This window comes from Meles meles, chromosome 11 (genome assembly GCF_922984935.1).
Source record: "Meles meles chromosome 11, mMelMel3.1 paternal haplotype, whole genome shotgun sequence".
NCBI lineage: Eukaryota > Metazoa > Chordata > Mammalia > Carnivora > Mustelidae > Meles > Meles meles.
Window position 1 is genome coordinate 5502896 of NC_060076.1, and position 23411 is coordinate 5526306.

A 23411-nucleotide genomic window follows, 5' to 3' on the forward strand; every position below is an offset into this window, starting at 1 on the left:
GTTGGTGGGCAGTGACCGTGGGGTGGTGGGAAAGGCCCCGAGGCCGTGTCGAGGCTCAGCAGGGGCGCGTGCCACGAGCACGGGGTGGCCCCGTGTATGTCTCCGGGGCTCCCTAGCACCCCAGCACTCGAGCCTCTCCCATCTGCAGCCTGTGAAGCAGGAAATTCCCGATGGAAACAGAGTGTTGCCATCCCCCGGCTCGCAGCCAATGCCACCAGGAACAGGCCATGTCCTGAGGTGTGTGCTCCTGGCTGGGGTCGTGGTTCCAGAATGGAATGCCCGGCACGTGCCCAGGCCAACCTCAAGGAGAGCTTCTGCCCTGGGCCCACTCACCTCTGCAGTTTCTGTCATCCCGGGCCAGGGCGAAGCCCAACGGACAGGAGCAGGAGAAGCGACCAGGCGCATTGTGGCAGGAGTGAGAACAGGGGGTGGGGCCCTCTGAACATTCGTCCCTGTCTGCGGAGGAGGGTGAGGGAACAGAGCTCTGGCGGTCTGCACTCACGGGACACAGTGTCCATCCCAGGCTGAGCGGCCTCCCGCGTCCACCCCAGGGGAGGGGGAAGGCACTCACCCACACAAAACTCCCCCTGGGCATCCAGCTCAAAGCCTTCTGGGCAGCCAACTTCATTCTCGTCTACAAGGCAAAGGGACAGGTCCTAAGGATGCCAGGGCACTGTGGCCAAGGTGCCCCAGGACAGACAGCAACCCTAGCTGTATCTCCCTCTTGCCAGCCTGGCCAGGTCACTGCCCCCTCAGCCCAGAGCCCGGCTGACGCCCAGTCCATCTGGGAGCCCATTCCCACCCAGCCCAGGCCTGTTGGAGGCACCGGCTGTGGGTCATGCCAAGGGGGCTCACGGCAGGCTGGCCAGACTGTAAGCCGGAAAAGCACAAAATGGGCCGTCCCTGCGTGCAAACACGCACTGCTGAGAATCCTGAGGAGTGGACGTGGGCCCTGGCTGTGATGGGGGAGGGGACCTGCAGAATGGGTACATGATAGCATCTGATGGCGGAGGCAAGCAGAGGGGTGGCAGCAGACGGAGTCCGCAGATGGGAGCCCATAGAGATGGCCTGGCCCCAACTGCACTGAAGTGCTGCTCAAAGTCCTAGAGGAGGAGGGGGAGGAGGAGGAGGGGGAGGAGGGGGAGGAGGGGGAGCAGGAAAGGGGGAGGGGGAGGAAAAAGGAGGAGGGTGGGAGAGGCAGAGGAGGGAGAGGGGGGAGGTAAGGAAGAGGGGTGGGGGGGGAGCCATCTGAGAGCCCATTCCCAGCCCAGGCCTGTGGGAGGCACTGGCCGTGGGTCACACCACGGCAGGGGAGGCTCACAGCGGGCTGGCCAGACCATAAGCCGGCAGACGCAGGGAAGTCGTTACAGAAAAGCACGAAAAGGGCCGTCCCTGCGTGCAAACACGCACTGCTGAGAATCTAGAGGCGTGGACATGGCCCCTGGCTGTGGGTGGGGGAAGGGACCTAAAGAATGGGCACATGATAGCATCTGATGGCGGAGACAAGCAGAGGGGTGGCAGCAGACTGAGGTCCGGAAACGGGAGCCCAAAGAGAAGGCCGGGCCCCACTTGCACTGAAGTGCTGCTCAAAGTCCTGGAGGAGGAGAGGGAAGAGAAGGAGGAGGTGGGGGGAGAGGGAGGTTAGAGGGAGGAGGGGGAGGAGGAATGGGAGGTAGGGGGGAGGAGGGAGAGGAGGGGGAGGAGGGGAGCCGTCTGAGAGCCCATTCCCAGCCCAGGCCTGCGGGAGGCACTGGCCTTGGGTCACGCCACGGCAGGGGGAGGCTCACAGCGGGCTGGCCAGACCATAAGCCGGCAGACGCAGGGGAAATCGTTACAGAAAAGTACAAAACGGGCCGTCCGTGTGTGCAAACACGCACTGCTGAGAATCCAGAGTGGACGTGGCCCCTGGCTGTGAGTGGGGGAGGGGACGCACAGAATGGGCACGTGATAGCATCTGATGGCGGAGGCAAGCACAGGGGTGGGGGCAGGCCGCGGTCTGGAGACGGGAGCCCAGACTCCCTCAATCACTGTAAGGGCGGCAGGCTTGCGAAAGTCGTCGCTGGGTGCCAGAGAAAACGCTGGTACTCCTGGTACCTACAAGGCAGGGACACAGTGTCCACTTTGCAGGTGGGAACACTGAGGGCCAGGGCATTGCCGCCGAGGTGCCACAGCTGGGAAATGGGTGTGGCTGGGTTTGAGCCAGGGTCTGCCTGACCCCAAAGCTGTGCCCTTACCACAGTCCCGTGCTCCATGCTACGAACAAGCCGGGACCGCAGATACCGGTACCAGGTGTAGCCTTAGCCTCCCCTGGCTGAGTACGAACTGCATCCGCACGTGGGCGGCCAGGCCCCCAGCAGTGGCTCCTGGCTGCCTGGGTGGGGCCTCGGCTGCAGGGGCCTTTGAGGACGGGGGCATATGGCTAGAGTCTGGAACAGCGGCCTGGTGCGGGGGAGCTTGGACCTTCACTGTGGCGCCCGGGAAAAGGCTCTGGGGGGGTTTGAGCAGGAGTGGCCTGAAAAGCCACTGTCGGGCGTATGGATGGTTGGACGGGAGCAGGGACACGTGGGAGGTGAGCAGACAAGGAGGTGAGCTGTCCCAGTCCCGAGTTTCTGGCCCGCGGTCAGTGGGTGCAGGAGGTGGGGCGTCCCCTTGGCTTTCGGCCAGGTGCATCTGGGGCCCCTGGTGGGGGTTTAGCGGGAGCAGTGGTGAGTGGAGGCCAAGGCTGGGGGCCTCACCAGCTTGCAGGGCGGTGGTAAGCTGGAAGTGCAGGGCCTCGGCCTTGGGGTCGAAGGCCGAGCTGATAGCTGAGGCCCGCAAGTGCTGCACCAGCGGGGGCTGGAGGCCCTGGGCCGCCTTGTACTGGACGCTGTGGTTACATCGCAGGAGCGTGGGAAGGCCGTCCCGCAGGATGTGCTGCGTGGAGCCCACAAACAGGCGGCCTGGGCCTGTCTGCACGTAGAGCTCCTCGAAGTCCTGGAGCAGGAGGCGGGGGGGGGGGGGGGGGCGGGCGGGGAAGGAGCAGGGGGAGGGAGAAGAGGGGGTAGAATAGGAGGAAAAGGGCGAGGAGGAGAGGAAAGAAGAGGGGGAGGAGGAGGGGGAGGAAGAAGACAGATAAGGGTCAGATTTCAGCTTCCAAGGGGTAGGACCCTTAGCCTCGCATTTAGGGGGGGCCTTTCTCCTTCTCCTGCAGCCAGCTGGGCACCCTTGCGCGGATGACCTCCCTCTGGCGTTCTCATGCGTGAAATGGGGGAAGACACGGGAGAGGCTGGGCCCACCAGGCTAAGTCCAGGCCAAGCCACACCCCCGCTCCTCCCAGGGTTTCAGGAGGGGATGCTTGGGACTGCTCATCCCCTTCTCTCCCCCCCAACCGCCTTCTCCCCTACACTCCCCCACCCCATCGGGGCTGGCCCCCACCTGTACTTGAAGTTCCGCTTCAGCCAGGCTCTCCGGGATGCCCCCTTTGACCTCCACATCGAGGAGCAGGAGGCCATCGGGATCCAGGCCCCAGGCCTCCTGGGTCATGGTGAGCAGCTCCCCTGCAATGCATCCCCGCCCCCCCAGCCTGTCACCACGGGGAGGGAGAGGCCTTGGGCTCAGGCCTCAGCCCCACGCAGCCTACCTGGGAGGAGACCCCCCCCCCCCCCAGCTCACCTGTGGCAAACTCCACATGTGACTTCTGCAGGAAGCTGCCGCCCGTCAGAGAGTGGCCATTCAGGGCGTCCCCACTCTCTCCAGCCAGGGCCCAGTAGATGGGGGCGATGGTGACCACGAGCGCCCGCATTAGAGGACCTGCACCGACGGGGCGGGCGTGGAGGCTGGGTCAGGGCTGGGTCCTCAAGGCCGCCACTCTCCTGCTCAAGATCCCTCTGTAGCTCCCTATTGCTCCGGGAGGGCTCAGCCCCTTCCCTCCCTGCCCAGGCCCTGCCATGGGATCAGCTGAGTCAGTTACTGGATTAGAACCTGGGAAGGGGCGAAGGCAAACACCCAGTTTGTGGAGACGTGGGGAAATCGAGCAGAAACGGGTATACACAGACGGGCAGCTAACTTGTCGATACTCAGCTCGGTTCAAGGAATCCTAAGGGTGACTGGGTCACCACCGAGCCTGGGACTCAGGGGCTGGACGGGGCTGGAAATCAACCAAGTCTCCTAACTTACAGACGCCTTCCAGAAGAGCCTGGGGGAGGACGGCCACTGACTTTGGAAACAGGGCCAAGAAGTCGCTCTGGACATGGATTCCCCGACCTTCACGTGATGCCCAGCCCTCCTCACAGGGCAGGGGGCACCTCAGTCTGGGGATGCAGAAACCCCACTCGCTTGGGGTCAGGGAGCCCCGGAAGAGAGGTCTGGAGGACCCAGGCTCGTACAGCAGAGGCTGTTCCCAGCGCATGGAGGCTGGCCCACCTGGCTTGGGGCCAGCGGCTTCTCCAAGGGGAGCGGGAAGCAGCAGCCCCATCTGGCGGCCTCTCACTTAGCTCGCTCCCCGCTGCCAGCCAGCCTGGAGTGACCCCCAGCCAGAGCTCCCTCACCCCACGCTGTTCCCACAAGCCTGCGGTCAAGGGCAGCTCTGGAGGAGCCGCTTTGGGCAAAGACCCGGTCTGCACTGCCCTCTCCCTGCTCTGGACCCTCAGGTGCCCTGCAAAGGGCGAGGCAGCAACATCACTCCAGAACATTCCATCTGGTAGGGCACACTAGGATGAATCCGTTTGAGAGTGGACATTCCCCGGTGCTCTGGGCCTTCGAGCTAAGTTTATTGGCCTCATTTCTCCCTTTCTGCTCCCTCCAGGGGGCATACTCCTTCATCCTTCTTATTTATTTATTTATTTATTTATTTATTTGACAGAGAGAGACCACAAGTAGGCAGAGAGGAAGAGAGAGGGGAGGAAGCAGGCTCCCCGCTGAGCAGAGAGCCCGATGCCGATGCCGGGCTCGATCCCAGGACCCTGGGATCATGACCTGAGACAAAGGCAGTGGCTTTAACCCACTGAGCCACCCAGGAGCCTCATCCTTCTTTTTCTATCAGCTCTTAACAGTCGGCGGGGGGGGTATCCTCACTTGGCCATCAGTGATCTCAAAAATCATTATCTGACTGCATTCATGTATCCTGGTGATTTCACACCATCTCGGTCTGATTCGTATTTTGTTCTGTTGGGAGGTACTGGGGGGAGGGTTGGGTAGGAATTGGCCTGTACCTAAATCCACTTTGGCTTGGACTCGGGTCTTAGGGGCAGGCGGGTTTCCTCCAGCTGTCAGGCCCTGAGCCGTCCTCAGGACGCAGGCGCGGGGGTGGCTCTGCCCCCCACTTACCCACACTCGCAGGGACGTGGCTGACGCTGCTGTGGATGGTGGTGGCCCCGGAGCCTGCCTCCTTTCTCACGCTGGTGTTGAGAATGGCTCTGCTAAATTCCTGGCCATTGATCACCCCGGACATGCTGCCGCGGCTCCCGCGGGGCTCCCCTGGGAGGACGTGGAGGACAGTGACGTTATCGGAGGAAGCCCATACTGTTACCTGCTCCAGGGAGGAGGAACGGAGGCTCAGCGCGTACAAGTGACTTGCTCCACGCGACAGACCTCGTGAGTGACGGACTCACTGCCCAGGTGATCCTGGCTCTGAGAGAGGAGGTGGGGAGGCTTTTGAGAGGCGCCCTGCCCTGGGACGGTGCTGGTGTCTAAATCTGGTTCTGCTCTCGCCTTCCTGGAAATCTGGACAAGTCAGGCCCCGAGACAACCCTTGAGTTGGGTTATCTATACAGTGAGGAGGTAGGACCATAGATGTGCCAAAGACCTGTTGGGTTCTAAAACGCTGGGAGCTCGTGATGGAGCGTCTGGCAGGCTCCTCTGGGCGGGGGCACCTGGCCAAGACCTGAATGCTGCCGCCTGGACATCCTTCACCCCATCCGTGGCCCTGGCTCCCGCCGCCCCGCAGCTGGATTTCCAACAGCAGCCGGGCGGTCTGCAAGCAGGTGCTCTCTCCAGCACTCATCAGAGCCTGCTTCCTCTGGCTAATGGGCCAGCTGTCTCCTCAGCACAGATGGCATTCGGGGAGGGGGGGCGCGGGGGGGGGGGGGGCGAGACAGAGACTAGTCTGCCTCTTCGCTCGCCGGCTCTCTGGGGAAATTAACAACTAATTGCCCATGATCTGTCGAAAAATAACATAAAACACTCGACTGCCAGGATCGGAAATGGGCAAATCAGGGGACTGGTTCATTTTGGATTCCAGGAAGCAGCGCCGTTTCCTGCAGCCCGGAGCTGGGGTTTGAGGCGATCTGATGCCCATCTGGGATGTCTCTCGTCCATATCCGCAGCTCTGGGGTTTATGGGAGAGACAGCGGAGCAGGCCACGGACTGTCCCTGGGCTCTTAATAAGGGCAAGAGGAAGAAGTCGGGTGCAGAGAAGGCAGCAGCAGCATGGCCTGGCATCTTTCAAAGCGGACAAGAGACCGGAGGCTGGGGATGACGAGCCACCATCAACTTTCTCCAACATGGGATGACTCGGCAGCCCTTTGCCCCCACTGAGGCTGGGAGGGGCCTCCCAGGCCGATGGGGAACGAGGAAGAGAAGACAGTGTTTGTGGTGAGGGAACCTCCAGACCCCTGAACACTTTTTACCTAGCCACGCCCCATGGGAGGGACTTATCCCACAGACATACTCAGGCGAGCATACAAAGATGCCCACCATAGTGTGCTTTTTGGAGGGAAAACTGGAAAACAAAACAAAACAGAACCCTAAAATGTTGCTTAGTTAACAAAGCCAACAGCAATTAAGTTAGGAAAGCATCCCTTTGGGATAAGAAGCCACCGAGAAGATGTAGGCTGGGCTTACGGTCATGAGATATTGTCCAAACAGGTAGGTTGTAGGACAACCTATAAATGTGACCTCGTTTATAAGAAGGATAAAGCACACCTCTTTACGTTTGGGGAAAAAAGTGTAGAGGGATATACCCCAAGTAATGGTCAGAGATCGCTCTCTCTGGTCATTGAAGGAGATGAGAACGTTGATAATTTATTTCTTCTTCGTAGATTTGTTTCTAACTTATCTGGCCTTTCTATAGTTAGCACACGGGAGACTTTCAACACGACTGTTTCCATTTAGAAAGTGAGGCTGTTCTGAATGAAATGATGTGCCCTGAAAAAGATGGGTGGGAACCCTAATCCCCAGACCTTATAGATCGAGTTAACATAAGGTCATTAGGGTAGACCCTAACTAACTTAATAACTGGGGTCCTTATGTGAAGGGGAAATCCAGAGGTGGGCATGTCTCCTGGGGGGAAATGCCACGGGAACTTGCGGGTAGAGATTTGGATGATGGGCCGATGCTTTTATGAGCCAAGGAACACCGGAGTTTGCCAGCAAACCGTTAGATGCTGGGTCAGGGTGTAGGACAGACTCTTCATCACAGATCTGAAAGGGGACCAACCCCGCTTCTCCTCGATCTTAGATTTCTGGCCTCCAGCACTGAGTACTGAAATACTCCAGGCTGTAGTACTTTGCTATGGCAGCCCTGGGAGAGCCATCCAGAAACCACATGCAGGGCTCTGTGGTCTGGGGTGGGGGCTTCTGAACAGGAGAGGAGAAGGACGGGGACCCAACTCTGAAGGTGTCCTACGGAGATGCAGACAAGTAACAGGATGGTGGGTGTGGAGACAGATGAGTGACGGCTGCCGTGGCTGCGGTCAGAAATGAGTAGGGAGTATTTGCTATAGAAACACAGAAATACTCGGAGAAATATTCGGAGATTTTCCATTGTGCAGTCTGGAGTCATTTTGCTGTGGTTTCTCAGGATAGTCCTTTTCTCGGTTTTGAAGTATGATCTGGCCCGAGGCATTGGGAGCTGAACGGGGAGGCCCAAGGTGGCCAGTGTCTCTAATCAAGCAGCATCCGTCACCGCCCCCTACCAGGGCCGAATTCAGACTTTACACAGCGACCCCCAAAGGGGGCACCCTGGACATCCTGGTTTCATTCTGCCTACTTCACAGAATCGTGGAACATCCCCCAAAGAGGACCCTCGTCTGTGCCCGGTGAGCCGGAATGGCCAGGGTTCCCATCCAGTACGAACGGCCAGCCCTCGGGCTCTTGGAGCCTCAATTTCCCCGACTGTAAAGGGCAGGGTAAGGAAGATGACCCATCAGTCCCTGCCAGCTGGTTCCTCCCAAGTTTGTGACTTTAAGCAAAGAGAAGATTCCAGTAGCTGGCAGGGTGGGGGATGGGGGGGCGTATCCACCATAAACAACACACACATCCCCACTGACCGGGAGATCCCGCCTCTGTCCCCCACGGTCTGAGCAGGGACGCCCCGTACCTCTGACGGCCAGGACCGCCCGGGCCGTGGCGGAACCCAGGACGTTGTGAGCGACGCACTCGTAGGCGCCCGCGTCCCGGGCCTCCACGCGCTGCAGCCACAGGCTCCCGTCGGGCAGGGTCCGGAGCCGCCGGCTGGCCCGCAAGGGCTGGCCCGCTCGCAGCCACTCCACCGTGGGCGCCGGCTCTCCGGAGGCCTGGCACTGCAGGGACACGTCCTCCCCGGCTCTCGCGGTCACGTCCTGGGGCTCCACCCGGAACACCGGGGCACCTGAGGGAGGCCCGGGGCAGCTTCAGGGAACGTTTTGTTATTTGTGTGTGTTTCGGAGGTACAAGGGGACAATAGACTCACAAGTGATCATCACGTCATCTGACAGCATCTCCTTCGAGACACTGTTTCCCAGAGCATGACCGCACTGCTCATAGCTGCTTGCTTGCTTCCTCCCTTTCTCAGCCCGCAACAGACTCTAAGTGCCTTTCCAGGCCATGACATCCTCGTTTCTAGCGCATTTTGGTGGTCCACTGTTTGGGTCTATTACAGGGGCGTTTCCAACGTGGTGCCTCTACTTGGTGCCAGAGGAGAGACGGGAGGGAGGGCCCTGTCCCCTGCCGCGGGTGAGTCTCACCAAGTGGCTCCCTGACCCTCGGTCTCCTCATCTGAAGGATGGGAATCCCTGTCCACTCGCTCCCACGGACCCTCCAGCTGCGAGGAAAAGGCAGCACTCGCCCAGCGCTGGTGAGGGCCAGGTAAGGCGAACTCATACACACCGAGGGCACGGGAGCGAGCAGGCGCAGCCCCACGGAGAAGGACCGGCCAGGGCTTAGACAGCAACAGTCTGCTCTCTTACAGCTCTGGAGGCCAGGAGTCCCAAACCAGCTGTTTCACGGGGTAATGTCTGCTTCCTCCACAGGCTGCAGGGCAGAACCTGCTTCTTGCCTCTTCCCACTTCTGGTGGCTTCTAGCGTTCCCTGGCTTGAGGCTGTGTCCCTCCAGTCTTTTCCTCTTCCTCCTCCCCTTCTTCCTCCTCTTCGTCCTCCTCCTCCTCCCCCTCTCCTTTCTCTTCCTCCCCCCCTCCTCTTCCTCCTCATTCTCCTCCTCTTCTCCCCCGTATATAAGAAATACACGCCCCTCTCTTACAAAAGCACTCATGAGAGCATTTAGGGCCCACCAAGACAAGCCCAGATAACTTCCTCATCAAGATCCTTAACTTAATCATGTCTGCAAAGACCCTTTTCCCAAGTGAGATCACATTCACAGGTCCCGGAGACGAGGACACAGTCCTGTCACTGGGAGCCACAGATCAGCCTACCGCAGTCAGGATCTCCTGAAGTGGAATGTATACCTGCTGTGTGTCCCAGCCTCTCCTGGGTCCATGCCCTGACAGAAATGTGGATGCGTGTCCACGCCGTCAGAGGCGTGCGCTGGAATGCGGAAGCAATGCTGTTCCTAACTGCCTAGAAGTGCCGGGCAGCAGGCAAACCGTGGCCCCGAGAATGGAGGAAGACCTTCCCTGAGCGATCTCACACACAGTGTCGTGCCCAGGAAGCCCGGCACAAGAGCACATGCGATAGGGTTTCATTGAAACAAATGTCAGAAAAAAGCAGGAGCAAGATGCCGGCCATTGCTGTGTGAAGAGGCCAGCAAGTCCGCTCCCCCAAAAACCAAATATAAAACTTAACAAAACTAGCCAAACCAACTATTTCAGGGCTCTAGAAGTCCAGGAAAGGCGAACAACAAATTGAGCATCATTTACCCGTGAGAAGCTTCTAGAACTTGGGGCGAGAATGGTGGAGGTATGTGGCCTGGGGCTGCTCCTGCCTCCCACCCCCACTCCACCGTGGTCATCCTAGTGGTTTTGCTGGGGCGGGGCCGGCCAGGAAACCCCCAGCTCTTGCTATCCCAAGGGACCAGCTTGATTGGCAGGTGAGGAGGCGGGTATATTCTGAGAGACCCGGGGTGTTGTCAGGGAACGGGAGAGGGGCAGAACCGGCAGGAAGCAGATGGGATCTGGCACCTCTACTGGTCTAAGGAAAGCAGGGGACCAGCTGGAAGCTTAATGAGAAGAGCCTGGAAATGAGGGAGCCCTGGAAAGGCCAGAGCAGCTCTCCGCACATCCCTGGCTTCCGCAGACCATGTGCACCTCTGCAGGGATCTGGGGGGTGGTTGGGGGTGGACAGGAAGAGTCAAAGCCAAGGCCACTCCAGAACTGCCTGAACTCTGAGTCACTCCACGGCCACACGCAGATGCATCGATGGAGGGTGAAGCCTCAGTTTCTTCGCCCTTAATTTTCAGCAAGTCAGACAGTGATGTGTCCCATGCAGAATTTCCTCGCGTTCATCCCGTCTGAGTTTTGCTCAGCTTCTTGAATCTGTAGCCTTATGCCTTTAGTGCAGTTTTGCAAAATTTTAGCTCTCATTTCTTTAATACTTCTCACTCTTTTCTCCTTTCCCTCGGGGGCTCTGACATCACGCTGTCAGATCTCAACCTTCCACACATTTCTGCCGCTGGGCTCCTTGTTTCTTTCAAGTCTGTTTCCTCTCTGTTGTTCAAACTCAGTAAATTCTATTGTCACATCTTCAAAACCACCAGTTCTTTCCTCTGTCCTCTTCATGCAGCGGTTACACCTGCCCACTGAGGTTTTCCTTTTATTGTCAATGAAGTCCTACAACTTCCCGTTGGTGCTTCATAGCTCCTACTCGTGCTGTCGTGGTTCAAGCATGTTTCTAATTGCTCAGCCAGGCGTTCTTAACGACGCCCCTTTTAAGATCTGTGTCGGACTATTCTACCGTGTGTCGCTGTCTGGGGACCTGCTCCTCTCGTTCAGGTTGAGTTTCCTTGTTACTGAGAAGACGAGAGAGTTTCAGCTGCATCCTGAACAGTCCAAGCACAACAAGCCTCTGGTTCTTATTTCCTAGCAGGTTTCTTCTGCTGCTGCCAAGGGAAAGGAGGTGCTGCCTCACCGCTGTCAAGTGAGGGCAGACATCCAGCCTCCCTAGCTGGCCTCCGGGGACACCCCAGAACACGAGGGGTGCTCCACTGCTCCCGGGCAAGCCTGGGAGTTCGCGGTTCCCAATTCTCTCCACTGACGTCACTCTGGCTAGGGTAGGAGGAACACCCGTTATTGCCCCTCACTTGGCCTCACCTGACGCCACCCCCGCCAGGAGGGGCACAGGGGTGCCCGGAACAGGGGGCAAGGCTGGAAGTGTACGTTCCCCACCCACCTGGGCTTCGCTGATGGGGCTTAGGGTGGGGCTGCGGTTCTTTTCCTGGTGTTAGGCTAAACAAGAGTGGTCATTATCGGAAAGCTTCCCGTCTTGCTACGCTGTTCCTTTCCTGGCCCTGCCGCAAGAGAGGCAGACTTTTGTGGGGGCTCTCTGTGCGTGTGTGTGAGGGCTCCCTGGGAGTCGCAGGTGGCTGGCTTCTCAGGCCCAGGACACAGGAGGCAAAAAGAGAAACGAGGGAATCTACCGCCATGTCACTCCACAGATCCCAAGATCCATACTCAATCCTTCTTTTCTCTCTCAATGTTTGTCTTCTCTGTGAAGTCCAAACAGCCGTACGCAGCAGGACGAAGAGGGAGGAGCGCATCTACAATGCCATCTTGTCTGGAACCAGACCCACCCCCCCCACCCCGGTCCCCTGCAGTCCATGACAAAAACTCCCAACAAGCTACAAGGAAAATAAAACTTCCTCCACCTGATGAAAAGCACCCGCAGAATCCCACAGCAGAACCCGTGGTGGAAGACTGAGTGTTCCGTGCCTACAGCTGGGGAAAAGTGAGGCTGTCTGCTCTCCCCACTTCTCCTCACCCTTGCATGGACGGTCTGACTAGTACAATGCGGCCGTACAAAGAAACAAAAGGTATCCAGAGTGACAAGGGAGAGCTAAAACCGTCTCCACTCCTAGGGGACGTGTAGAATATCTTATGTGCAGAAGTTCCTAAGGAATCTAGCAAAAATGACCAGAGCTCAGAAACAAAGTTAGCAAGGTTTCCAAGATCAAGATACAAAAATTCATTGGATTTTTGTATATTAGCGACGTAAAATCCAAAAATCAAACCAGTAATAATTCCATCCACAATAGCATCAAAAATAATAAAATACTTAGTAATCAAGGTAACAAAAGAGGGATAAGACTTGAGAACTCTAAAACATCCCTGGGGAAACGAAGATCTAAATAAATGGTACAGAGCAATTGGATATCCATATGCCAAGAAAAAAAAAAGAAAGAAAGAAAGAGAAAGGAATTTAGACCCTTATTTCACACAAAAACTAACTCCAAGTGGATCACAGACTTCCATGTAACGACGAAAACTATCAGCCTTCTGGGAGAGAAGGTGACCTTGGGCTAGACAAAGTATTTTTTTTTTAATACAATACCAAGCACACAGTCTGTAAAATACAAAATTGATACATTTGGACTTTGTCAAATTTTAACGCTTTTGCTCTTCCAAGGCACAGATAGGAAAATGCCGAGACAAGCCACAGAATGGAGGGAAATATCCGTAAATCAGGAATCTGATAAAGGACTTGTATCCAGAAGACATAAAGAACTCTCAGAACTCATTCATAAGACAAACAACCAAATTGTGAAATGAGCAAAACATCTGAAAAACACCCAGAGAAGATCGATGAATGACACACACACACACACACACACACACACACACACACACACACGATCAATATCATTAGTTATTAGAGTTTGCACCCACTGGGATGACTGAACAGAAAAGACAGACAACAAAAAAGTTGGCAACAATGTAGCGAACCCAAAGCCTCATCCACCTGCTAGAAGAAAAGCAAAACAGTACCGCCAGTTGGGTGGTTTCCTGAAAAGTTAGCTAAACCGGATACACTCCTAGGAATCCTACCCAGGACAAAGGAGACACACATCCGCACAAAGACTGAGTGGGACGTTCATAGCTGCATTATTCCTAACAGCCCCAAATCAGAAACCAGCTCCATGTCTAGTAACCGATGAATGGATACTGTTCAGCAATAAAATGCAGTGAAGCGTGGATAGGTGCTATAATATGGATGAGCTTGGAACACATTGTTGAGTGAATGAACTCAGTCCGAAGACTACGCAGGATTCCACTTAGATGAGGTTTCCAGAAAGGTGCGCTCACAGAGGTGGAAGGCAGATTGGCAGTTGCCTAGGGCTGGGGATGCAAGCAGACTGGCAGAGGGAGCTTCTTGGAGTGATAGAAACAGATCGTGGGGGTGGATGGACAATGCTATAAATTCACCAAGAATCGCTCGCTGCAGTCGAATGGATAAATTGTTTCGCTTTTAAAAAAGACACATGGTGGGGCGCCTGGGTGGCTCAGTGGGTTAAGCCTCTGCCTTCAGCTCAGGTCATGATCTCAGGGTCCCTGGGATCGAGCCCCACATCGGGCTCTCTGCTCGGCAGGGAGCCTGCTTCCTCCTCTCTCTCTGCTTGCCTCTCTGCCTACTTGTGATCTCTGTCTGTCAAATAAATAAATAAAATCTTTAAAAAAGAGAGAGAGAGACACATAAAGTCTACTGTCTTGACTGCTCTGAAGTGTATATTGAGCAGTGGAGTGCATTCACACTGGTGGGTGACCCTCACTGCCATCCCCCTCTGGGATGCTCTCGTCTTGCAAAACTGAAACTCCGGATCCATTCAACCACATCTCCCCATTGTCCCCCCCCATTCTGCTTCCTTTTCTATGACTCTGACAACTCGAGATACCTCAAATAATCCGAATCATACGATGTTTGTGTTTTGGTGACTGCTTTATTTCACTTGACATTCTCTATTTTTGTTCATGTTGTAGCAGGGGTCCGATTTCCTTCCTTTTTTAAGGAGAAATAATAGCCCATTGTATGAAGGGGTGAATTTTGCGGTATATATCTTAACGAAACTGTATTTTTAAAAGTAATCTCTATGCCCAATGTGGGGCTCAAACTCATGACCCCAAGATCAAGAATGCTCTACCGACTGAGTCAGCCAGGCACCCCAAGGTAACTTTTTTTTTTAAAGGCAAAACTCTGGACAGGGGTCACCAGGGGCAGGGGACATTGACGGGAAAGGGAGCATGATATGATGGGAGTGGCTGGGAGCTGGTGGTTTTCCATTTTTCTATTTTTGCTCTGGGGGCGTGTTAACTTGGTTTACGTTATGAAAATTCAATGAGGGGCACCTGGGTGGCTCAGTCCCCAGTTAAGCATCCGATTCTTATTTCAGCTCAGGTCACGATCTCAGGGTCGTGAGATCGAGTCCCATGTCAGGATCTGTGATGGGCATGGAGCCTGCTTGAGATTCTCTCTCTCCCTCTGCCCCTCCCTGCTTGCGCTCTCTTTTTTCTCTCTTTTTCTAAGTAAGTAAGTAAATAAATAAACAAATAAAAGATTCAAAAAGAAAATTCACCGAGCTCTGCCCTTGTAACATGTCTTCTCCCTGTGTGTTAATCTTCAATAAAATATTTTAGTAAACATGCCTATAAAGACGATTTCACAGGGTTTCCCTGGGGTTCAGACAGTACTCTGTGAACTACCAGCTGCTTGGCAAATCCAGGAGCTCTCACTATGATCTTGTGGATGGTTGTGAGTTCGAATAAATGGGCCCCCCGCCCAGATTTTCATTAGCCCAGACCGTGCTTCCCATTCCGTAACTGGGGAACTGGGAAGTCCAACTTCATGCGACCTCAACTGTGTGTTCTCGCTGAGTATTTGTCAGGGAACTCCCAGTCCCTGGCCTTGCCTCGTGTCCCTCCATTCTGATCAGACAGCCCGGCACACACCAGCCCAGCCTCAGCAGGGCCACTCCATACCCAAGTGTCCACCTTGCACCGTCCCCACCCAGGGCTCAGGCGAGGGGGAGACCAAGACTCACTCTGCAGCACGAGGATCACCAATTTCTCCGCCGCGCCCATCTCATTCTCTGCGATGCATTTGTACTGGCCCGCGTCGTCTATCTGCAGGGGGCGTGGAAGGGGGGGGCACGGTGTTCAGGAGAGCAGGAGGAGGGGGACAGCAGGGCATGGGAGCAGGGGACGGGAGCAAGACCCATCTAAGCAGAGGAGCTTAGAGCATAAACCAGCCAGGGGCTCGTGGAGTCCGTTAGAACAGCCTCTTGGACCACCTGTCAAGAGACATCCAAAGAGATCCCGGCCCCTTTCACGCCTGGAACGCGGGGGTAGTGGTGACTGAGAGCATATGGATTTGTTGCCCTCAGCAGAGCCACGCGCTGCAAAGGCACGATTCAGACCCCCCTCTTCCAAACCGGGTACCATGAAGTCTCCTTCTATGGCACGTTACTAGGGATTCCTTGAAAAGAGCATTCGGTGGAAAAGGAAGTTTGGGAAACACTGAGTCAGACAACAACCCACTTCTGGCTGCAGGATTTCTTGGGGCTTTTATTGTGCGGGTGTGTGCCACGAGCCTTCCAGAGGGCAGATGGCTTGCGGGGTTTCCCCAGTTTAGTGAGAGGGGAGCTTTTTGTACAGGAAACCCACCACCACGGTCAGCGAGGAAGCCCAGGAAGGACACGGCTCAGATTCACTTCTGAGCGGGAGGGCCACCAGGAGCGGGAGCTGGGGGAAGCCTGAGGCCACCGTCTGTGCCCAGAAGGTAATATCCTGGAGGCCGCTCTCAAGGGACTGCAGGGGCAGCCCATCATGCAGGTAAGAGGTGAGATCAGGGGTCAGATCAGGATGGGACCAGATCTGGCTCCTCTGGGGACTGTCCTGGACTCATTACAAATACGCCGCCGTGTCCTCAGATGAGTATGTACCATATCCCCATTGGTAAAGTGGGGATCACGGCTGCTAAGACTGGACAGGAAATCATGCTCGTCAAAGCAGATGTACCTACTGGTGGCCGGCCCATGGTAGAGACTCGGGTAACAGTGGGGGAAAGCAAGGGCCCCTAAAAAGAGCCTGACAGGATGGGATTGTGGATGTCTGCGTGACCACTCAGACTCGGGACACAGAAGGGAAGGTGAATGAGCCTGCCCCAGGGCTCAAGGCTTTGGAAACAGCCTAGAGCAGGAGTCAGGAGAGTTGGGATGAGGTCCTGCTTTGGGCACCTACTGGTCATGGGCCTCTCTGAGCCTCAGTGTCTTCTTCTGTAAAATAGGGCTCTCCTACTTGTCTACTCTGTGTCATTAATTGGTATTACCCAGGAGCCAGTCATGGTTAAATTCCTGGCATGGGTCATCTCACTGATTTCTTACTATAAACCTATGGGTTAGAAACAACGATTAGCCCCACGGAATGGCTAGGGTGACTGAGGCACAGAGAAAAGTCCCTGGCTGGGGGTCACTCGGGTTAGTGGTGGGGAGAATCTGGGTCATGGGAGGGAAGGTGCTTTGTAGACTGTAGGGGACCATGGTAACCTGATGAAACCTTTGAAGCCATCAGAAAAGTCTGTAGGTTGTTCCCACCCCAAGGCATGGGGTCCCGCCTTGCCTCCGTCCTGCGGATGGTCAGCGAGCCATTCTGCAGCCGATAGTGAAGCCGTCTGCCCTGGAGCGGAAGGCTGTCCTTGATCCAGCGGATGTCGGGGGCTGGGGCGCCATGGACCACACAGTCCAGCCGGACGCTGCTCCCCACAGGCTCTACCACGTAGGAGAAGGCCTCCCCTTGCAACACGGGGGCTTCTGCAAGGTGACATCAGACTAGATATCAGAAAGGAGGTTCCCTCTGGCTCAGCTTCTCCCATAAACCCATCCCTGGAAACTCTTGCTTGGCCCAGCATGACTGTGAATAGTCAACGCATCAGGGATGGGTCATGGGTGAAGTGAAATAGACTTCCGGGAACCCTGATTTGAAATGGAGTGAGACTAGTGCTGTGTTTGATTAGTGATGCCTGAGACTGCTATGATTGATTAGTGATGCCTGAGACTGGCACAGGAAGGAAGACATGGTGATGAGTGTCGTGTACTTGCTGTAATGGATGGATTGTCCCAGCTGCAGAGTACCTGCCAGCGACATTGGGAAACAAAGACTACATAACCATTAGGTCACCTTGTTTGGACACAGCAACACTAAGACATTCCTGATCCTTGCTTCATGAAAACCTTTTTCTTTTTTTAAAAGATTTTATTTACTTATTTATGTATTTATTTTAGAGTGGTTACTAGTTCAGAGATCAGGATGTCTATTTCTTAGGAAAACCAACAGATCAGGTTGAGCAGAGGTCCCAGGAGAGGCCACCAGGCTCACACCCTACCTTTCACGTGGACAAAGCTGACCGCCTGCACGCGGCCCACTCTGTTCTCGGCCCAGCAGACGTAGGTCCCACTGTCCTCTCTGGTGACGGCCACCCGCTGCAGTGTGCTGCCCCCGTCCTGCTCAGACACACCCTCTGGTAGAAAAAGAGATGGCCCGGAGGGTTCTGAGTCCAGGGTACCAGAGGCCCCTCCTGCCCTGAATCCTTCACTCAGGCCGGGGTACCAGCAGGTGTTTGGCAAAGACATGAAAACGGGTGTCTCTTCTCAACGGTGGGAGCTTGACTACGTCAGACCCATTCATGGCAGGCACAGGCCACAGGACAAGAACTAGGAAGAGGCTGGAAGAACCAGGCTTCTAGCATTTTCGAATCCACACCGTGAGCTGGCAGCACGGGTGAGAGTAGGTCTTTGGGGGCCTATTAACAGGCACGTCCTGCCTTAAACCAGTTCGCCCTCAGCACCCCTGTTATCTCCATCTCGAGATGAAGAAGCTGGGCTCAGAGAGGCTGAATCACTTCCCCAGACTCCCTCCCTGGGAGGCAGTGGGGTCTGGTCACAGCCTTCCTCACAGGTGCACAAGGGTGAGCTTCTGAGCATGTTTCATAGCACCTGGACTCCAGTTTAGGCGCATCTGAAAATATCACTTCGCCAGGGAGGGGACTTAGCAATTCATCACTTCAGCAGACATTTAATGAGCACCTACTGTATACCCTGTATGCTGTGCTGGCCCTGTGCTTCTCTAAACATTAACTGGGACAGAACCTCCCCCCGCCCACCACCAGGAAAGGGGTTTGCCCAGGGGCCCACCATGCTCGGTTGTAACACAAGCCCCCTCCTGGCCCTGAGGTCTCAGGGTGGAGTCTTTCTCACAGGGGGCTTCTTGCCAGGTCTGACATGGGACCCATCACATAGAGCCACACGTGTGTTTGCTCTGCTCCCCACCGCACAGGGCCAAGGCTGGAGACACCCTCTTCCTCTCCATGATGCTGAGTCTCCCTGCCAGTCTGCCCTTCCCCTGGAGTCCCGGGATCCCCATCCCCCCCGCTCCCAGGAGGCCCAGACCCGTGACCGGCCGGTTGTTGATGGTCCAGCTGATGCGGGGGGTCGGGCTGCCCCGGGCCGCACAGCGAAGCCACAGCCTGTCCCCGAGGCGCAGGCTCCGGTCCCCAGGCAGGGTGGTGAAGGCCGGCAGTGTCAGGATGCTGAGATGCACGCGGCGGCGGGCGCGGCCCACGGCATTCTCGGCCACGCAGGTGTACGTCCCAGCGTCCTGGCTCTGAGGGCAGAGGAGGGGTCAACCTGAGCGCTGCCCCCGCCCCCAGCTCCTAGGGAGCCCTTCTGCCGCAGGTTCCCTTGGAGCATGCAGCCCAGAGAGGTGAAGGGACTCGCTCAAGTTCACGCAGCCAGCAACTGGCTCTGCTTCCCTGCTGCTCGCTGGCGCCTCTCCCCGGCAGCCTTCCTAACCGTCCAAGCCCTGATAACAACACCCACAATGTGCCGGAGCCCCTGTTCGGGACCTCACCCACACCAGTTCATCCCTGGTCCCATCACCCCTGGGACAGGCTCCGTGTAGGGTGCCTTTCGCAGAGAATGCTCAGCCAGGCTCTGGGACGTTCTGTGGGGGCATTGGAGCAGGGCTGGTGCCCTCGCCGCTGTGCTCTCCAGCTCTCCGTGCGCCAGGGTCCGAGGACTCTGCGACACTCCCCTCCCCTGGCAGCAGGTGCACCCACCGAGTCACCACCCATCCATCTGGAGAGAGGCCCATTTGTGATGACAGAATCTAAGAGCTGTTGGGGAAGGGGGGCGGGGCTCGCACCCACACTCCAGGCTCAGGTCAACAAGAGCAGGTTGGAGAAAACCAGGCACAGTCTGGGGACACAAAGTCATCCCCTGCACGCCCCCCCCAGCCCTGTCCAGGGCTCCTTCCCTCCCTTAGGAATTAGCCGTGGAGGTCCAGGTTCAAATCTCGGTTCTGTGCCTTGGCAACAGCATGTCTTGGGAAAACTGGATACATGATGAACCTCGGTTTCTTCATCTGGGCTTGGGGGATTATTATCCCCTTTCCCCAGCTTCCTGGGATTAAAAGCTGCATAGCGCTCAGCACAGAGCATGACAAACAGGGGGTGAAGGGTGGGGGGGTGCTCAGCAGAGGTTTTCTGCTCCTGTTGTCCCTATTATTCCACACGGGGTCAGAGGCTCACCTCCAGGTCCTTCACCAGCAGCTCCCCGGAAGGCTGGATGGTGAACTTCCCCTCGGCTCCGGACACGGGCTGGCCATCTTTCTCCCAGGTGATGCTGGGCTCAGGGCTGCCACTGGCCGCGCAGGGCAAGAGGGCGTGGGAGCCTTCGGTGGTGGACAGGTCAGGGAGGCCAGTCTCGATCACGGGCGGGACTGTGGGGAGAGGGAGGGCTGCTCGGGGATGGGGACTCGGCTAGGGTGGGCTGACCTGGTTCCAGCGCCCTCGGCTGTCGGCATCCCCCTTGCCCCTTCCTCCACCCCTATCGGCTGCCTCCCAGCTCTGTCACAAGCCATTGCCCATGGTCTGGACAATTTGGGGACTGTTGAGTCTGGTGAAGCCGTGACAGGGTGATCCCAACACACACACGATGGCTAAAGGGACAGAAATAGCTTTTGTTACTGGAAAGCCAAAATGAAGGAGGGATGACCAGACCGCGGTCTCATGAAGGGTCACAGGAGGCAGAGGGACCCGAGTTACTGTCTAAAGGCGGACGTCAGGCACAAAATGGGAGAAGATGCTTTTCCCTTTGTTCCTTCTGGAATACAAGCCACGCTGGGATAGGGAAGGATGCAGGGGTACCAGAGCCCCTGGCTCGCTGGGGTCTGCCTCAGCCCCCTTCCCTGGGCCCACCTTGCACCACCAGCCGTGTTTTCCCCACGGCGCTGCCCGCGCTGTTCTGGGCAAGGCAAAAATAGTTCCCGGCATCCTCTGGGCTGGCGTGGGTAATCCGCAGCTCTCCAGTGGGCAGGACCTGGGTACTCGCTCCTGGATTTGCGGGGAGGAAACCGGGGGGCTGGTGGCTGGAGCGGCAGGACCACCGAGGAGGGGCAGGAGGGCCACTTGGCCATTCTGTTTGACCAGCAGCAAGTGTGGGGGCACAGAGCCCCAGAGCCCAGCTAGGCTGCCCCCTCCCCAGCCTCCCAACTCCGCCACGGATGTTCACGTAGAGTGTCACGCTCCGGCGGGTGAACAGAGATGGGTGGGCAGGGGGTGAAGAAGACACGTGGGCTTTCTGGGACCTTCCAGCAGAGCTCCCCCCTCACCCCGCCCACTACCCCGTCCCCTCCTGGGGCAAGCGGGAGGATCTCGGGCCCAAACTGTTCTTCCCTAGCTGGTGCCAAGCGGACTCACCTGCAGGGATGCTGAGCCCCTCCTTCTGCCAGCTGATGCTTGGCCGGGGGATGCCCGAAGCCTCGCAAGGCAGCAGGACCTCCTCTGCCACCAGTGCCCGGACCACGCTGGGCAGAGGCTTCACCACGGGGGAGGCTGCAAGGGGGACAGGGCCACAGAGGTCCCTGGGGGCACCTTTAATGCCCAACCCCCTCCAACCAGGGGTGGGAGCCTGAGCACCAGAGAGAGGAGCCTCTATAAGGAACAGGGGATTCCTGGAATTGCAGCATGGATCAGAGGCAGGTCTGGGCATCTGGAACCTGGGGCCCTCCCCTCCCTACCCAGCCCTACCTGCCTCTAGCCCTCCACCCGCCAGGAGAGGCTTACCTTGCACAGTAAGGACCACGTGCTTGTGGGCCACGCCGGCAGAGTTGCGGGCTGTGCACGTGTAGCGGCCGGTGTGGATGGGGAGGGCCTGCCCAATCTCCAGGGCGCCTGCGGGTGGCAATAGGACATGGAGAGGGCTAGGCGTTCCGGGACAGATGTCTCTTACCTCTCCCCACCGCCCTTGTGTCTCTCCTGCAGGCCACTCCACCTGCCTCCCTGCCCGTTTGTAAGCAGCATGGGAAAACCTTGGTTCGAGGCCTGCCTGTGCTCCCTGTTGGGAGTATAACTGTGGGCAGGTCTCCTCCACTCCTGGGGCCTCAGTTTCCCCGTATGTGCAATGAGGAATCAGACAAGATGGTCTCTAGAAACTTCTGGATGTGACGTTCCAGGACCTGCCACTGCCCTGCCTAGAATCCCTGGCTCTCCCATACTTCCATGGGGCTTCACCCCGCTACCTTTGCTGTGTTCTTCTTAAAATTTGCTTCCTCCAGGAAGGCTTCCCAGATTACTGCTTCATCTGTCTTCCCTCTGCCCTGTCTTCCTTAGACTTGTCTTAGTCTTAGTCTTAGTCTGGTGCTCAGCGAACACCAGTTTAATCTTCCTGGACCACCTCACCCCCAGATGGAACCAGACTCTCAGCTTTCTTTTACATGAGGGGCTTCCCCATAACTGATTGTCAGAAGAAAGGTTTCTACTGCTTCGGAAGCGTTTGAAAGCTGCAGATCTGGCCAGTGGTGCTCAGGTTTTAGGATTTCACTCGCTTACCAATGAACAAGCAAATGTAATTTGGAAAATCCCCATAAAGTGGCCAACTTTTTTTTTTTTTGTAAACTGCTTTTAAAAAAATTAACATGTAATGTATTATTTGCCCGAGGGGTACAGGTCTGTGAGTCGTCAGGCTCATACACTTCACAGCTGAAGTAGCCAACTTTTAATTTTGACAAGCAAAGATGTTTCAAAAGCACCCATCTCCTATCATCTCGATTTCATGAAAGAAACTTCTAACACCAAAATATTAAGAAAAGTATAATTTCAGGGTAAAGGAAAATCCTTCTGATGAGATCAAATGAGCCTTACGAAAACGCTCACGTAGCTATCATTTTCCTCACGTTGCCACGAAGCGGGCCCGGTGTCAGCTAACCTCAGGGAACCACTGACCGATACCAACACGCTAGCGCATGAGTGGGGATGCTAAGGCCCAGAGAGGGTGCGGGGTTCCCCAGGTCACACAGCAGGGAATGGCAGAGCCAGGCCAGGACGCTCCATCTTGCTCTGCCACCAGGCTCCAAGGGTCTGCGTTTCCACCCTCCGCCTGATCCTCCCAGTCTCTGCTCTCCATGGCTCACCCTTACTTACCTGAAGGCAAGACGCGGTAGCCATTCCCCCGCACCCCCAGCTGGGCGCCTGCCTTGCTCCAGGACACAACCGGGGCTGGGACACCCGTGCTGTGACACGTGAGGACCACGGGGGCCATCTTGGTCACGGTGAAGTCTGTCTGGTCATCGGCAATGGTGGGAGGCACTGTAAGGCAGGACAAGGCTTGACGCCCGACCAAGGTCCACAGGGGACAGTCACACAGCCATGGGGCCAGGTGAATGAGAACTATCAACAGAGACTAAGACATAGGTAGCATTAGAGATGGAGGGCCACGGAGGGAAGGGCAAGAGAGGAGAGGGCACATTCACTCGGGAAGTATTTTTTGCTGGACTTGGGGGTACCCTTATGAGCTGCTCTCTGTAGGAATAACAGCTAGGTCTCTCCAGAGTGGTTCACAAGAGAAGGGAGCCTTCCCAAGAGTTGGGGAGGCCAGAGAAGGCCTCCGGGGAAAGTGCCATTTAACCTGAGATCTAAAGGAAGAGCAAGGGTCCACTGGGTGAAGGGCAAAGGGAAGTGCTCAGAACAGAGGGAACAGCATGTGCAGAGGGAATGGCATATGCAAAGGCCCTGAGGTGAGGAACTAAACGCTAAGCAGCATGACCGGATCCCAGAGCGAGGTAGGCCTTGGGGTGAACTGAACCTGGGGGTTAGGGGAGGTGGTGGCTGGTTGGGCCAGCATGCACAGGACCCTGTGGACCCAGGTGACACTTTGCATTCTATTCTTAGTGCAGCCGTGAAGGGAGAAATTTTCACCAGAGTGATGGCAAGGTCAGATTGTGGTTTAGAATAATCTGGATTGGG

At 56.4% G+C, this 23411-nt stretch overlaps 1 protein-coding gene across 2 annotated transcripts in view; it reads right to left on the reverse strand.

Moving 5' to 3' along the window:
* Positions 1 to 23411, reverse strand: part of HMCN2 (hemicentin 2) — a 145774-nt gene that overhangs the window by 5684 nt on the left and 116679 nt on the right. For both annotated transcript variants that reach the window (XM_046023022.1, XM_046023021.1), the window contains 16 exons: positions 22590 to 22754; positions 21234 to 21341; positions 20868 to 21002; positions 20367 to 20501; positions 19698 to 19888; positions 18559 to 18772; positions 17496 to 17630; positions 16733 to 16923; positions 15157 to 15238; positions 8296 to 8565; positions 5305 to 5454; positions 3652 to 3789; positions 3415 to 3536; positions 2736 to 2973; positions 572 to 634; positions 334 to 456 (listed from right to left, as the gene is read on the reverse strand). In XM_046023022.1, the coding sequence (XP_045878978.1) occupies positions 334 to 456; positions 572 to 634; positions 2736 to 2973; positions 3415 to 3536; positions 3652 to 3789; positions 5305 to 5454; positions 8296 to 8565; positions 15157 to 15238; positions 16733 to 16923; positions 17496 to 17630; positions 18559 to 18772; positions 19698 to 19888; positions 20367 to 20501; positions 20868 to 21002; positions 21234 to 21341; positions 22590 to 22754 (2460 nt within the window). The remainder of the gene's footprint in view (positions 1 to 333; positions 457 to 571; positions 635 to 2735; positions 2974 to 3414; positions 3537 to 3651; positions 3790 to 5304; positions 5455 to 8295; positions 8566 to 15156; positions 15239 to 16732; positions 16924 to 17495; positions 17631 to 18558; positions 18773 to 19697; positions 19889 to 20366; positions 20502 to 20867; positions 21003 to 21233; positions 21342 to 22589; positions 22755 to 23411) is intronic.